The sequence below is a fragment of the Physeter macrocephalus genome, chromosome 11 (assembly GCF_002837175.3).
Source record: "Physeter macrocephalus isolate SW-GA chromosome 11, ASM283717v5, whole genome shotgun sequence".
Taxonomy (NCBI): Eukaryota; Metazoa; Chordata; class Mammalia; order Artiodactyla; family Physeteridae; genus Physeter; species Physeter macrocephalus.
This window is the reverse complement of record NC_041224.1, coordinates 181,198,579-181,214,820: the sequence shown is the minus strand read 5'-3', so window position 1 is coordinate 181,214,820 and position 16,242 is coordinate 181,198,579. Positions and strand designations below refer to the sequence as shown.

General features: G+C 70.4%; 1 protein-coding gene across 1 annotated transcript in view; it reads right to left on the bottom strand.

The window, feature by feature from the left end:
* Window positions 1-3,437: 3,437 nt before the first annotated feature.
* Window positions 3,438-16,242, bottom strand: part of KIF26A (kinesin family member 26A) — a 52,665-nt gene continuing 39,860 nt past the window's right edge. Inside the window, exons 6-15 of the mRNA XM_024130986.3 lie at window positions 11,349-11,561; window positions 10,706-10,799; window positions 10,158-10,420; window positions 9,858-10,041; window positions 9,561-9,723; window positions 9,060-9,222; window positions 5,627-8,453; window positions 4,460-4,665; window positions 3,842-3,992; window positions 3,438-3,647 (exon numbers count right to left, since the gene is read on the bottom strand). Of these exons, the coding sequence (XP_023986754.1) occupies window positions 3,466-3,647; window positions 3,842-3,992; window positions 4,460-4,665; window positions 5,627-8,453; window positions 9,060-9,222; window positions 9,561-9,723; window positions 9,858-10,041; window positions 10,158-10,420; window positions 10,706-10,799; window positions 11,349-11,561 (4,446 nt within the window). The 3' untranslated portion in view covers window positions 3,438-3,465. The remainder of the gene's footprint in view (window positions 3,648-3,841; window positions 3,993-4,459; window positions 4,666-5,626; window positions 8,454-9,059; window positions 9,223-9,560; window positions 9,724-9,857; window positions 10,042-10,157; window positions 10,421-10,705; window positions 10,800-11,348; window positions 11,562-16,242) is intronic.

Here is a 16,242-nt window from a genome sequence, read left to right as displayed (position 1 = left end):
CCCCCCCCCCCAGCCCCGCCTCCCCACGTGGCCTCCTGGTGCCCGGGGCTGGGGCGGGAGGCGGGCGGAGCAGGCCTGAACTCACAGAGTGAGTCAGGCGGGCGCCTCGGAGGCTGCAAGAGACCTCGCCTGGGTGGGCTCATGCCCCTGTCCCGAGCGGCCCAGGCAGCCCCCCGCCCTCTGCTTGCACCTCAGACTGCTGGTCCTGGGCCTCCACCGGGAACGCCCCTCGTCCTCGCCTCCCAGGAGGAGGGACCTGCCCCTCTGGGTGTCGTGGCTTCCGCAGATGTTGAATGAGAAGGACGCCCACAGACCCCGCCCGCAGCATGACAGGGGGCGGCCCGGGCTTTGCTCAAGGAGCTGGGTCCCGCGCCGCTGCAGCTTTCCCATCTGTAAAATGGGCATTCTCGTCCTCACAGCTGCTCCCCGGCTGGGCTCCCAGCCTGTAATGACAGGGCTGAGGGCTTTGATGGTCCCGATGAAAGACCGCCCAGGCTCCCACGCTAGCCCCAGGAGAGGGGGTCCCCGTCCAGAAGAGCAGGCGCTGCCCTCCCGAGCCTCCCCTGGACTCTGCGAAGGGGCTCCGCTGGCCCCAAAGCTCAACTGCCCCAGCCGGGGCCTGCCCCACAGAGACCCCCCACCCAGGACAGGTGCTGGGCGGGGCTCCAGGAGGATCAAGGGCAGGAGGGGCCCCCTCGGTGACAAGCAGGCTCTGGGCCCCTCAGTGACTGGGGGTCAGGTAGGGGAGCAGGGGTTTCTACGCGGAAGAGAGGGACCCGCCCAGCATGCCCCACGCACCATCCCATCCCCCACACAGCCCAGGTGAGACGGTGCAGGGCATGCTGGGAGCAAGAGCACGGCCCTCAGAGCGGATCCCGGGCCCACAGGCCAGCCCTGGTCCCTGAGCATGGAGCCCTGGCCCCTCAGGGTGGAAGCGCCACCTAGCCGGGCCAGCACCTCCACACCGCAGGGTCAGAGCCTGGATCGCCAGATCCACAGACCAGGGGGTCTTCTCAGCCCCTCCCTTCAGATAACAGGTCCCGAAAGGATCTATCTCCCCATCCCACCCCAAGTCCCACCACACCTGTCCCAACCCCCAGAACCCCCCAAATTCAGTGACAGAGAAGAAGGCTTGGGAGGCATCCGGCTGGCCTCAGAACAGAGAGGGAGGGCCTGCAGGGTGGGGAGGGGGGTCCAGGGTCCTGGTGCCTCTCGGCCGACATGCGACCCCGATCCCAGGGGCCCCAAATGCCGTCGACAGCAGAGAGCAAGGAGGCAGCCCAGGGCGGGGGGCTCGGTATGGGCGACCCTGGGGCTGGACCACGGGGGCCACACGGCCACACAAAGGGCCGGGCCTGTTTGAGGACAGGGAGGGTCCAGGGAAGCATCTTGCAAACGGTTAAGCGCTCTCGGTCTTGGACCTGCTCTGTCCCAGGGGGACGCTCCTTGCGGCGAGGCCTCGTTCGCTTGTTCGCTCGTTCATTCATCCAGCATGTGCCCCCGGGGCCCCCCTGGGGTCCAGCCCTGTGCCCGATGAGGGGGTGCAACCATGACTCAGACCCCACCACGCCCCCGAGAGGCCCCATCGAGGCCGGGAAACGGGCTGAGACCAAACAGGGTGTGACGTGCCGGGTGGATGCAGCCCGGGGCAGCCAGGCCACCAAGGAGGGGCCCCCCGACACTCGCCGCCCGGAGGGGAAGTCCCAGGCGTACGTAGGGGCTGCGAGAGGCCCGGCTGGCTGGGCGGGGCCTCGAGGTGCCCGCGTGGGTGCCTGCGGCGGGGACACCCAGATGGGGTGGGGACGGCAGCCAGGGAGCATCCCGGGCCACCGGGTAGGGCGGCCTGAGCACAGCAGAGAGGGGCGGAGTGGGGAGGGTGGCTGTGCTGGGCGGGGACCCCCTCCAGCTCAGGGGGTCCTGAACCTTGACGTGCCCGTGGAGTGTCTGCTCGTCTCCCTCCTGGAAAGGCAGGTGGGGGTCTCCCGAGGGGTCACGTCACCATGGCCGCTGCCAGGACTTCCCCAGCTAACATAACCTCTGGGAAGGGGGCCAGGAGCCCACCAGAAAATGCTGCTTCCCATCAGCCCAGCCCCTGCCCCTGGCTCCCTGCCTCAGGACCCCGAGAGCCGGGGCGACTCAAGACGGAGTGGCTGCGGAGGGGGACAGAGAGGAGATGGGGGCTTGAATCCCAGCCTGCGGGAGAACCCCCTCCCGGTCAGTGCCTCCTCGCCTACAACGCTGGTCCCTGCAGGGGCTGCCGTCGGGTTTGTGAGCAGAGGGAGGGTCCCCCGCTGCCCCCGACCCTCTGACCCCGTGGACGCATCCCCTCCAACGTTCGGCAGCCCCCTCGCCCCGGGACCCTCAGAGGACTGCACGCCCAGTGAACTCAGGAGCCGCGTGAACAATGGATGCATCTTTTATTCACAAATAAAAGCTGTAGCAAGGTATTATCTACACGTTTGTACAAAGGCTGGGACAACCCTAGAAAATACACGACGATCAGAAAACAGAACCCGTAGTGACGGGAATGTCCCGCTCGTCAGCAGGCTCACCCCTGGTCTACATTTGGCAAGAAGTGCCTCCCCAGGACCCTCGCCCTGCTTGGGGACCCCCCAGAAAGAGTCCGGCCGGAGGGACACCTTCCATAGAAAACCATAAAAACATAGATCATTTGTCTTCAAATTCCGACTGCAAATACCTCATTTATAGGCAAAACGATATAAAAATACAAACCTAACAGAACCTTTACAAAACCCTCCCCCCCCCCACCCCCCGATTTTCGTGTGTGTTGGTTTGTTTGTTGCTTGTGGTTTTGGTAAGAATTCCTGCCGTGGAAGAAGGCGCCAGGTGCCTTCAGCTCAGCCCTTGGGCGCCGCCCTCCTGGTGACCTCAGAACAGAGCAGGTCCTGGGGAGAGGAGGGTCGGCCATCCCCGCCTGGAAGACCCCACCGGTTCAATCTGCGCAGAGAACGCATGCAGGCCGAGGGTCTGGAGACCACCAAGGCGGGCTCTGCTGAGAGAGAACAGCTATGAAAGAAGAGCAACCCTGAATCCCAAACCAGAGCCCGGCGAGCCCGGGGCTGTCTTGCTACATGGAACTGCTTGGCTGTCAAGAAGGCGCGATCAGATCAAACGGCCGGGCCGGCGGCCCCAGCGCACCGTCTGCTGGTGTCTTGAGTCCTTAGCACCAAACGCAAAAAGGAGAGAAATCCAGTCCAAGGTTAAAGGCACTTGCATTGCTGTCCGGGGGCGACAGTCTTCCCGTGTCCTGCTCGCTCGCTCCTCCGTCCACGTGCTCGGCCGGCCCCTCCCCTGCCTCACGCGCCATCGCCTCCCAGACCCGCGGGTCCCACCGGACCCTCCGCGTCCTCGCCCCGCCACCCCTGCCACATCCTCGCTCCATCCCCGTCCCGTCCTCGCGCCCCCGACACCCCCGTCCCCTCCCCCGTGTCCCAGTGCCCGGCCTCAGACGTCCACCTCCTGCGGCCCCGGGGCAGCGGTGGCGGCGGCGACGCTGATGTCGAAGCAGGTGACCATCATGACGCGGGCCTTGCACAGATTCACGCACTGCTCCAGGGCGGCCGTGGCGCGCTCCAGGGCCGCCAGGTACTCGGCCGACTCGGGCTCCAGCTCCGGGTCCACCTCGACTAGGGACGGACGGCAGACCGCCGGTCAGGCCGCGGTCCCCGCAGGGCCCAGGGAGTGCTTCTCTCCCTCCCAGCCTCTGGGTCCCCACCTGGGGCGGGGTGAAGTGGCTGGACTGGGGCGCAGGTGGGGCGCGGAGCCTGGGGTCCTGCGCCCGCGCCTCCCGGGACGCGGGGGGACGAGCGGGGAGACTCACAGTGCTCCAGCCAGCGGCCGGGCTCCACCATCAGCCGGCCCTGGGTCTCAGCCAGCTCCTCGCGGAGCGCCTCTCGCTTGGCCCACACCTCCTGCAGCCGCTGCAGCCTGCGCTCGGCCAGCCGCAACTTCGCACTGACGCACGCCGGGCCCTGGGCGGCGGGGACGGCGGCGGGTGGGCTCAGGCACGGTGGACGGCCCGCGCCCAGGGGCTCCGTGAGCCTCGCTCCACCCCCCGGGCCCGGGCCGGCGCACAGCGGGGCCTCAGAGGCGGGCAGGGGTAGGACCTGGGCCCCCCCCGCCCGAGGGGGCTCACGCCACGTGCTCCCAAAGCAGCCCGTGCCTGTCTGGAACCCGGGCCCAGGACGAGTGGCCACGGCGGAGGGAAGCACGCCCACACCCCGGCGTAACTCCAGGGCACGAGGGCGCTGGCCTCAGGACCCCTCCAGCCCCCCACTCGGCCCACAGGGGCCATCGGGAGATGCCGGGGGTTCAGGGCCGAGCGGGGCCTTTCCTACCTTCTCTGCATTCTGGGAGGGCTGCGGACAAGAGGGCAAGGTGAGGTCAGTGGGCGGCCCCGCCACACCCCGGGGGCCCGCCCCGCCCTCCCAGGACCGACCTCGGCCGGGTCCTCCCTGGGGGGCAGGCAGTGCCGCTGCACGCGCTCCACGTCATCAATCTCGTACACCTTGATCTCGAAGGGCTCCTTCAGCGAGCCAGCCAGGGGCAGCGGCAGGTCCACCCACTGGCCGGGGAGGCTGGGCTTGCGGCCCAGGGCGGCGGCATCGGGCAGCGGGGCCGGAACCAGCCGGCGCCGCTGCAGACCTGCGACAGAGAGCCGGGCGCTGGGGGAGCAGACGCCGGGCCCCACCCCCGGCCCCGGACTGAGGGGGGCGCCGGGCTGCGGTCCTGACAGGCAGAGCGCACGGGGGCCCGCCCAATCCTGAAACGCTCAGCCTAGCGCCGGCCGGAAACCCGGCCACCCCGTCTGCCCAGTGGAACAGATGGGCTCCTGTCCCCCCGCCCCTCCCCCAGCCGCCTCCCGCCTGGACGGCCACACCCTCCCTACTGGCCAGCAGCCTCAAGGTCACACCCGCCAGCCCCGGAGGACTGCCTCCGACACCCTAAGGGGCCACGCTGCTTCCTAATCGCAACCGTCTCTACCGCCCCCGCCCCCGGACAGACTCCCAAGCCAGGCCCACGCTTGTGGCACCACCCACATCTCCCAGCACGCCCCTCCCTGCTCCCCACGCAGGCCTCCTGCTTTCCCAGCCCACCTTCGGCCAGGGCGTGCCCCCCCCCCCGCCCCCCGGGAGGACATCAGCCAGTGGCCAAATCCCCCCAGCCACACACAGCCTGAGAAACAGGCCCGCCCTAGCCGGGTCCCCAGAGACGGAAGGTCCAGGGGACGGAGGCAGGAACAGCACAGCAGGCGGCTCCCAGGCGGCTGGGCACCAGCCCCGGGGGCGGGGGGGGGGCACCAGGCTTGGAGCCCCAGACCCGTCTTCTCCCAGCTCCCCACGCCTCAGCAGGGTGCCCCGCGTGGGCCCACCCCCGCCAGCCCGCTCTGAGGGGGGGAGCCAGCCTCAGAGACAGCGCGGGGATCAGAGACGGGCGCACGCTGGGTGCGTCTACGGATGGCAGGGGCTGCACACACCCACAGCCTGAACAGCCCCAGGCACGTCTGCGAAACCGCGAGGGCCGCCTACGCTGGGATCCACGACGGTGGCGCCCAGCCGTCAAGCGCGGCCGGGCCGGGGCCCTGCGGGGGCCGGGCCCCACCCACCTGTGGCCCTCTTCTTGGGGGACTTGAGGCTGCGGGAGCGGGCGCCCGGGGACGCGGCCCCGCTGTCGCTCATGGAGTCGGGGGCCGAGGAGGCGCTGCCGGTGGCCTCGCTGTCGCGCAGCATGCTCTCGTAGCCGCTGCTGCCGCCGCTGTGGTAGAAGAGGGCCGTGCGGCCCATGGCGGGCGGGAGCTCCCCGCTCAGCACGCTGCTGTTGTCGCTGCCGTGGCCGCTGCTGTAGCGCTGCGGCCGCCGCGGGGCCGTCACCTTGCTGTACGGAGAGGGCAGCACCGGGCCCGCGGGCGGCCGCTCCTCCGCCACGTTCACGCCGCTGTCGTTGCCGCTGTCCGAGTCGGCCGAGCCCCACAGGGGGCCACCTCGGCCGCGGCCTCCGCCGGCCGCCAGCTCGTTGACACGGCTGTGGGCGGCCCGGAGCGCCTGCTTGGTGCCCATGATGGTGCCCCGGCTGGCCTTGGCCCCAACGCAAGGCACCGCTCGCGGGGCGACCCTGGGGCCCGTCACCGGGCCCCCCGGGGTCCTGCCCGCCGCAGGGGCCAGCGGCTTCACCGAAGCACCCAGAGCCCTGGACCCGCCGGCCGCCGGGCTGCGGCCCTTGCCCCCGCTGGTGGGGGGCTTGGGGGCCCCCACGCCCTTGGCCGGGCCGCTCCTACAGGCAGGAGCGGGCCCAGGCGTGGGGCTGGCAGGCGGCACACCCAACCTGGGCACGGCCCGGCCCGGCCTCCCGGGGCCTTCCCTGGCCTTGCTGCTGCCGTGCGCCGGGCCCTCCTCGCACCGCTCCAGAGACCCGTGAGTGGCGGGACGGCACCCTGCCTCTGCCTTGCCAGCCCGGGCCTTCAGGCTGGACGTGGCCCTGGGGACGGAGTGGTCGGCCCGGCCGCCGGGCCTGGCCTCCCCCTCCCCTCGGAGGAGGGCAGCAGCCCCGGCCCAAGCCAGGCTCCCGGCCTGGGGAGGGGCCGGCGCTGCGCTGTTCTTGGGCTCCAGGCTGGACTTGCGCACCGGCGGGGCCGGGGGGGCCGCCCCCCCGCCAGGCCGCGGGCAGAGGTCCCCTTTGGAGGCCACACTCTTCTTGCTGCTGGAGGCGTCCCCGAAGGCTGTGGAGGGCGTGCTCACGCCCAGCGTGGTGGCCCCCCTCCGCAGCGGTGGGATCTGAGCCACGGCCTCTGGCCTGCGGGCTGCCCTGCCCACCTCACAGCCATCCACCACCCTGCGGGCACAAGACGGCATCGGGGCCAGGCTGGGGGCCCTGCTGGCAGAGGCCAGGGGCAGCGGGCCACATTCGTCCGCCCGCGGCAGCCAAGGGTCCTCGAAGAGGCCTCCAGGGCCGGGCGGGCCCGGGGCCAGGCGGGGGCAGCCCGCACGACCGGCCGCTGAGGGAGTCCTCGGTCTGCGGGGAAGGCTGGAGTGGAGAGCTGGTGCCGGGGCGGCCCCCCGTCGAGACGCGGCGTGGGGCTCCCGGCCAGGTCGGCTGGCAGCCGCCGTGGCCTCCCCCGTGGGACAGGGGCTCTGGGCGGGGCCGGGACTGTCCGGTCTGTCGTGCTCTGAGGACTGAAAGCTGCTGTCCCCCAAGGAGCCGTCCAGGATCGGGGAGCCCAGAGGGTCAGGCCCCGCCGGCGAGCCGGGGCCGAAGGGGCCCGGGCTGGCCCGCGAGGGGGGCCGCGGGGCGGGGCCGAGGCTGTCGGCCGTGCGCGCGCTGACCGCGCTGAGCCCCGGGCTGATGGAGGAGCCGTGGCCGCCGCCAGCCCCGGCCGCCCCGGCCCGGGCCCCGCCGGGGGCCTGCGAGGCGTACGCGTCGAGCTCGTCGCTCATGCAGCCGATGATGCTCACGGGCCTCGGGCCCGGGGCCCGCAGGGAGCGGCCGCTGCCCAGGCTGGCCAGGCTGGAGGGGCGCCCGGGGCCGGCCGGCGCCCCCAGCGGCAGCTCCTCCGCCAGCGTGAACACCAGCTCGTCCTCGCCGTTGAGCGCCACGGGCTGCCGCAAGGTCACCGTGGCGGTCAGCAGGCCCCGCTCCAGACGACGGCCGCGAGCGGACGGGCGGGGGCCGCCCTCCTGCCCGCTCATGCCCACGGGGGGTGTCCGCGCCACACCCACACCGTCGGCTCCCCCAGGCTCCTCCGGGGCCCCGCCGGCTCCCGGCTGCCGAGGCGGCGGGGGGGCCGGGCTGGGCAGCGGCCTCCTGTCTCTGGCCCCCGTGGTCTCATCCGGCACAGGCAGCTCAGGCCTGGCACTGCCGTCCTCTCTCTGGTCCCCACCAGCCTTGGAGGGCTCCGGGGCACCCCGGTGGGTGTCCGGGCCGGGGCTGCCGCGAGGCGTGCTGGCGGCCAGCGGGGAGCCCACGGCTTTCCCGGGGGCCGCAGCCTCGGGCAGCGGGGGCTTCCCGCCCCCGCGGGCCGGGCCGGCCTGGGCTCCGCTGGTGCCGCCCAGGCCTCCCGGGGGGCCCGCGCTGCCGTGGATGCACTCCAGCCGCTCCTGCAGCTCCGCAAAGGTGCTGCAGCGGAAGTGGTCAGCGTCGCGCGGGCCCCGGGAGGGGTGGCGGCGGCTCAGCGCGGGGATGATGGGCACGAAGTCGGGGGGGCCCTCGCCGTCCGTGAGCTCGCGGTCCGACAGCGCCGCCCCCCCCGGCCCCACGTAGATGACGGTGTCGCAGGACTGCTCGCTGCTGGATGAGTAGTCGGGGTCGCCGGGCGAGCCGGGGGCCAGGCGGTCAGGGTCCGGGGCTGCAGAGCGCGGGTGGAAGGGTCGCAGGTGCGGGGGGCGGCGGGCACGGCCTTCCTCGCAGGAGCTGTCCCCACCCGAGGAGCTGGACGCGTACTGGGGACAGAGCAGGCCCACCTGAGCGGCCTCCCCGCCTGCCCCCCCCTTCCCCCGCACCCCAGCCGCACACACCACGCTCCGGTGAAGGAAGCGACAGCGCAGCCACCAACCGTGTCCCACCAAGCACTGGACCGGCACGAAAGGTCTCAGGCCCCGAACACAACCGGACCTCCTCGGCAACTTCCGAGGAAGCGTTAAGCCGAGTCACGGGGAGGAGAGGACACGGGCCCTCAGCACGTGGCGAGTAAGTGCAAACCCAGGATTCAGACCCAGAGCACCCCGGGGTGCCCCCAACTCCACCCTCCGGCTCTACGGAGGGCTGCCTGGGGCATGCCCTGCTGGGCCAGGCCTGGGAGGGGTACAGCCCACGGGCACCCCACCGGGCTGCCCTGGGCCAGGCAGAGAGAGGCCAGACAACCACAGCCCCCAGCGCGATCAGGTCTGGCTCTGCTTGGGGCGACCTCGAGCGTGGGCCCCGCCGCCTCTGGGCAAGGCCGTGTGGGCACAGCCCTGTGACCCCAGGGCACGCGGGGCCCCAGCAGCCCCACCGTGCAGGCAGGGGCCCTCGGGGAGAGGGAGGGGCAGGCGGGAGGCGGAGCCAACCTTGACCTTCTTCCTACGCAGGCGGTGGAGGTGGGCGGCCAGCTGCACGGTGCTGAGCGTCTCGGCGTGGCGGGCAGGCGCGTCGGAGACGTGGGCGATCATGGTGGTGCGGCAGTTGGCGGCGGCCAGGGTCTCCCGCAGCAGCATGGTGAGCCTGTGCTCCCTGGGGGCCGGGGAGGGGCGGGGGTCAGGGCCTGAGGGCCCAGGAGGGACGCCGGGTGGCAGGCTGGGCGCGTGGGCTGCCGCAGGGCTGGAGGGAGGGAGGTGGGCCTCTCGCTGGACCAGGGCCAGGCCTGCAGCCTCGGGGTCGGGGCTGACCCCCACCTCTGTTCCCCACGCCCCGGGCGCCAGGACCCCCCCACCCCAGCCCTCGGGCAGCAAGGCCCGTCAGGTGATGGAGGCGCAAAGAACCGAGGGGCTCAGGGACCACAGACACGCCGGACACGCCTGACGCGGGCTGGGCTGGGTGCCCAGGGCCCCGGCCAGGAGCCCACCACTCACCTGTAGGGCACGTGCTTGGCTCCGCCGACCAGGGCCAAGATGACGCTGCCCAAGGCTGACAAGGACAGAGACGGCGGGCCCCCGGGGGCCTCCCCTCCCCTGCCGGGCGCCCCCTCACAGCTGCCGAAGTCGATGAGGTGCAGGCGGCTGCGGCCTCCAGACACTGAAAGCGCAGGGCCGGGGGGTGAAGGCTCGGCCCGGGGCACCCAGACCCCGCCCCGCGGCCCGCGCCCGCGCCAGTCCTGCAGAGAGGGAGGGCGGCCCGACCCACCCCACGCAGGCGCCACGGCCACCTACTTCCGCCCCTGCCGCACTTCTCCACACGGTACTGGTACACGTGCAGCGTGAAGAGCATGTGCGAGCTGCCCGGGGCGTCCTCGCCGCCGCCGGCCCGGCTGGTGCTGCGCGCAGCCAGCGCCGCGTCCAGGTAGAAGGCCGCCTTCTCAGCCGTGGGCGCCCGCAGCTCGCTCTGGCTCTGGAGCTGCAGACGGACGGACGGACGGCGGGGACGGCGCCTGAGTGGCTCGGGGCCGAGCCGCCGCCCCACGCGGCCCCCGAGCCCGCCGCCCCGCTCCCCACGCGGCGGCCTCGGCGTACCTGCGCCCCGCAGACGGGGTCCTCCCGCAGGTACACCCCCGGGGACTGGGCGTCCTGCGGGCTGCTGGAGGCCACCTCGGCCAGCAGGTCCCGCAGGCCCTGGTCCCGGCCGCACACCTCCACGGCCGAGACGCGGACGGAGAAGCGGGCGCCCACCCTCTCCTTGCGCTCGTCGATGAGCCTGAAGAGCCAGGAGATGGCGCAGGGCACGACGCCCAGGCTCTGGGGCGAGCTGTCCTTCCCGATCATGGTGTAGGACTTGCCTGGGGGCCAGCGTGACCAGCCCTCAGAGCCCAGCCAGACCCGGCAGCTGCCTCCCTGGCCCTGCCCGGGGCCCTCAGGGCCGACCTGGGGCCACTGAGACCCCGGGGGCCTCTTCTGACCCACTCCATGGCTCTAGCTTCTAGGCCTACAGGGTTTCAGCTTCCTCTCCACAAGCCCCCCGCCCCAGGTGCCCACCTGCTGCCCCTATGGGATATGCCCACCCCCCACCCCACCCAGAAATGGCGCCCAGCAACTGCAGAGAGGGGATGGTAAGGGGCATTTACCAAGGCTCATGGGGCCGAAGGAAAAAATGCAGCCATCGGCCCCACTGACCACCGACTGGAGCACGTCGGCCACTGTCCCCGAGCAGACCTCGGCCTGGGGGAGGGGCACAGAGTCAGGCGGCCACCCGGCCTCCCGCCACTTCTGTCTCATCACATGCAGAGAGTGAGTCCACGAGGTGGCCGGCAGGGCACCCAAGACCAAGGACACAAAAATCTCCATGTGGACACACGACACACATGGACCGGACACGGACACACACACGCTCACAGCAAGAACGAGCCAGACACAGCTGACGGGCACACGCAGAGTACGCGCACACAGAAGTCACAGCGCCCTCGCAGCCACGCGGGGCACAGACCATGCTGCACGCGTGCACGGCACACACGGGACGCATGGAGGAGCATCTCTGGGAAACGAAGCGCCACTCGGAAAGCTTCCACGGGGCATGGGCTCTGAAAAACTGGGCCTGAGAACCAGGCCAGGAGCTGGGTGGAGACACCACGAGGGCTGGGGAGGCCAGCGAGGAAGGGGAAACACGGCCGGCCTCCTCTCAGCGCCTCCTCCCCCCGCCCAGCCCTGGCTCTGCACGAGAAGGCCCCCGCCCCACCCCCCCCACCGCGAGGCCGCCACCGTCACCCTCACCTGCTCCGAGTCCTGGGGGAACACGGCATCGAAGGCAAACATCTTGGGAACGGCAGCCGTGGTGGCGTGTCGGGGGCCCGCGCTGCCTGGGGGTCCCGTGGCCGGGTCACAGAGGGTCACCTGCTTCTTCCTCGGGTCCACCTTCAGGAAGGACGTGGACTCGGCCAAGCGCTGGGCCCCCTGCGCAGGCCAGATCCGCAGCATGACCTTCACCTGGGGAGGCGGGCAGGGCGGGCATCTGAGCGGCTGCTAAGTACAGGGCAGGAGGAGCTTCACGCGAGTCAGGACAGTGGGCCAGGCCCCGGCATGGGGTCCCCGCCGCAGGAACGCAGCGCCGGCACCCCAGCTCCAGGCCAGAGCGCCTCCCATATGAGGTCAGCCAGGCAGGGAGAAAACGAGGGCCAGCGAGAGGAGAGGCTGGCCGGGAACAGAGCACGTCAGCACGGAACGGGGAGCACGGGGGCGGGGGGGCACAGGACGGAGGGAGGAGACTCCAGCCGCCCCAGTGAGCAGAGAGACAGAAGGACGAGGACGGTACCCAGAGCGCACCCCACCTCCACCTGGGGCTCCTCCACACCCTCTCGCTGACTCCGAGGCAGAGACAGCACCAAGGGAGCTGAACCCAAAGACAGCGGCCTCTGAGAGCAGGGTCACCCCACACAGGCACACCCCAGGCCCGCCAGCCCCCCGCTGGGCCAGCCGTCATGGCGGCCCACCGGTACCCAGAGCGCACCCCACCTCCACCTGGGGCTCCTCCACACCCTCTCGCTGACTCCGAGGCAGAGACAGCACCAAGGGAGCTGAACCCAAAGACAGCGGCCTCTGAGAGCAGGGTCACCCCACACAGGCACACCCCAGGCCCGCCAGCCCCCCGCTGGACCAGCCGTCATGGCGACCCACCCCCCCAGGCCCGCACAGGCTTCAGAAGCGGGGAGGAAACGCACTCAGAGAGGTCGACTGTCTCACCCGTGGCACACAGCCTGCCAGTGGGTCTCCTGAAATCCCAAACCCCAAATCCGAGGGCGGAGAGAGAGGGGCAAGCAGAGAGGGGCGGAGAGAGAGGGGCAAGCAGATCGGGGCAGCGAGACCCGGCCCAACCAGATAGGAAGGCACAGGCCCCGGCCCCTCCCGCAGGGTCCCCTCAGAACCCCACGCACGCTCCTCTGAAGGTGTGTCCTCCAGCCCTGATGCGGAGGACAGGGGCTGCCTCAGAGCCGGGGCCTCCCCACACCCCCCAACTCCCGACCTCGGGCTCCACGCACAGCAAGGTGCGGCCCCACGGAAAGACAGCCGTGCGCCGCGGCCGGGCAGGCCGAGGGGCGCGCAGGCCGCATGAGCGGCTGACTCCCTGCCGAGGGGAGGGACAGGCGCCCCACACCCCAGCCCCCACGTGTCTGTCCAGCCTCACCTCCTCCAGGGAGCCCTTCCTCCCAGCTCCCAGCCCCGAGCCAGAGGCCGCAGGGTCCTGGGCACATCCTCCCGCGTCTGCACCTCAGGCGGGCGGCGGGCGGGAGCTGCGGAGCGAGGGAAGGACACACACACGGAGGGGGACGGGCCTGACGCCCGCGGTGCCCTCGGGAGAAACGGGATCTGGTGCTTCTGGCCCCAGAGCCGCTGGGAACCCCAAGGACACCTGGGGAGACTCAAACCCCTCGGACGCCTGTGCAGGGCTCCGGGTCAGCAGGACGCCAGAGGCAATCCCATTGGCACAGAACCCGGGAGGAAGAGGGCAGGATGATCGCAGAGGAGACGGGAATTCTGGATCCCCAGGCCAGGGGAGACGGCAGAGAGACAGAGGCTGGGGTGGGGTGGGGGCCCGGGGTGGGGACAGAGCAGGGCTGGACAGGGCTCGGCTGAGCTCAGGGCCCGACAGGCCACCGGGCGGCCTCTGCCACTGTGAGTCCCCCAAACACAAAGACAGATGCAAGCCTTGCCCCACCCACGTCATGCCAGCTCCTGGGGCTGGACCGCCAGCCCCAAGGCCCTCAAGGGAACGGAAGGCTCAGAGGGGAGAGGGGCCAGGAACCAAGATGCAAGAGCCCAGAACAAGCTACGCTGCAAACACCCCCAAACCCGCGTGGAGAACAAACACCCTGGGCCACGCATCTTGTGTGTGGCCCAGGGGGGCCGGGTGCTGACAGGGCAAAGCCACCCTGGCCGAGGGCCCCTCCCAGGAGAAGGCACCAGACTCCCGTTTCCGCTGGAGGACACCGCCCTCCGCTCTCCGGTGAAATCTCCGACTTCTCCAGTACAGTGTAAATCAAATTACCAGCCTCATCTCAGAGCCAATATTTTTCACGGGTTTAATTGTAAGTGACAGATACATAACTCCGGCGAAATTGGTTTACCGTGGGTCGTTCGCACGAGGCACCATCTACGTCCCTTCAGCATGTGGCAAATTGACATGCAAAATCGCGCCGCGTAAGGAGAGGGGGGTCCTCCGGGGAGACGCGGAAAGACATACTTTTCTACTGAGCTCCTCCGAACCTGGGTTCCATTAGGCGAGGAGAATCGATTCTCTTATTCCCTGACGACATGAACAAAACTATTTCATTTCCAAACGCCACTGCCAAGCAGATGAAAATGTGCACGTCCCAGTAATTTTGGGCAACGTTTCTTCAGCGTGAGCTCCTGGCCGCTTCAGGAGCCAAATGGGTCCTGTGGATGGGAGCGCGTTCCCGGCGGGGAGGGGACATCGCACGCGCCAGCCCCACGCCACGCTCCGCCGTCCCAGCTAAATGCCCGGGTCACCGTCTGCGAGAAACCTCTCACTACCGCAGGGAAATGACAGGGTCTTCGCGCCGCACAAGCACGTCTCCCCCCTAAATGTTCAGATATTGCAAAGCCCCGCTGAATAGCTGCCAGGTAGGGAAAAAATACATTTTGCATAAAAAGGGGCTTCCACTCCTAAGAGACGGCCCAGGCAGTCCTGGGGGGAGGGGCCGTCTTCTTTAATACCGCAAGATGATGAATTATCTTAAGTGGCACATTAATGTCAGGAATCGAGTGTAATCTAACTTTCTTTCCTCTGACAGTATTAAATGCCTTTCAGGAGGCGTTTCTAACTATGTGCTATTCGTGCAGATAACATCCAGGGAGCTGGGGAGGGGGCTCTGGGGGGCACGGTGAGAGGACCAGGTCGGGTGGCCACGGGCTCCCTGCCGCAGGGGACCAGGGCACAGCGGTGGTCTGCCGGAGAGAAGGGAGGAGCCCCCGCCCTGGAATACTCGGGTGCGGGGCCTGGCCCCAGGGGGACGGGGAGGCCTGCTGGAGCCCCAAGTAACACGGCGGCAGTAAGAAAGCAGGGTCTGCGCCACGAGGCTCCTCAACCCTCCAGCCACCCAGCCCCTACCCGGCCGGGCCCAGTGACCAGGGCCAGAGTTGCTTAGGGCCCCTCCCCCACGGCCAGCTCGCGGTGTCCCGCCTCTGGCCCCGGCACTCCCACCGCCCAAGCAGGGCCCAGACTCCCCACTTCAGCAAGCGCTCGGGGGACATGTCTACCTCGGTCTCAGGGCGTGGTGGTGATGGGGTGAGGGAAGGCTTCCTGGACGTCCGGACACAGAGACTGACCTCCGGGAGGTCGAGTACAGTGGCTACAGCAGGAGGGCCGGGGGAGCAGCTCAGGCCCGGGCAGGGCGCCCCCTGCAGATGCATCAGACCCCTCTGCAGACCCGTCACTAGGAGCAGAAGCCCCCTGGAGCACGTCCTAGGCGGCAGGACAGACTGAGTCCAGGGGTGTGTGGAGCCCACCACCCCCAGCTCTGCAGGGCTTGGGCCTCTGGGCGCTGGCAAGGCCGGACCCAGTGCCCGGGGGGCGGCCGCCACTCTCAGGGAGGGCCAGAGCGGGGCAGAAGGCCAGGGAAACGCGACGGGGCGCACGCTCGGCGGGGGGTCCGGTCCTCACCCCAGAGCCGCGTGGCCCTGGCGACAGGCCCAGCCCCGCTGTGCCTTGGTCTCGCACCCGCCAGAGGCACAGAATCCCCCCGCTGATGCACTCACACAGAGCCGCGCACGCAGGCCCCGACCCAGGCGTGGGGGGCCGCCACAGGCAACCCAGACGGGACCAGGACAGAACCCGGTCTCCGCCGAAGGCCACAGGAGCCAGGAGGCAGCCAGCCCGTGACGAGGCAAGGCCCTTCTCCACTCCGCGCCTGCTCCCCACCTGAACCCCGGTAGCACCCTGACTCAGCTGCTCCCCGACTTCTCACGTCAGCCTGCGGCTGGGGTTTGCCAGGACTCTGGAGAGCTGAGGGATCCCAGACCCCGAGGGCAGCATACCAACAAAGACGAGGCAAGGGGGCTCCTGGGGCCAGACCCCACCCGAGTCCCAGGAAGCCCTGGCCGTCCCGCCCCACACCGAGACCAGCCGTGCCCCTGAGACCCTCCCACCCGCTCCCTGTAGGGCCACCACAGTCTCCCAGGCTCCCCGCCGCCACCTGGAGCCGTCAAGGTGGGCCTGGGCCTCCGTCGCCCCATCTGTACACTCTCCAGCCTGGTCCAGCCCGGGAGAAGGAAGCATCCCCTCCATCTCCCGCTCCCACCCCCGCACCTGCCCAGACACCCCAGCCTCGCGCCACCCCCCAGCGTCACCCCCCAAGTCAGGGCAGGGCCTACCTTTCCGACGCTGCTGGGGTTGTCCTTGGCCTTGGAGGCAGCCCTGAGCAGGCAGGGGGGCACAGGGGGCGGCCACAGCTGCAGGACCCCACTGAAGTCCGTGGGGTAGGTGGAGGCTCCGCGGGCGGCGGGGGCCGGCGGCGGGTGGGGCTTCTTGCACTTGGAGGCCAGGCTGAGCTTCTGGGCAGCCCTGGGGAGGGGAGGGGCGGAGAGGGCAGGGGAGGGGAGGGGCGGAGAGGGCAGGGGCGGGGCGGGGGGGGGCGCGTGGGGAGGGGAGGGG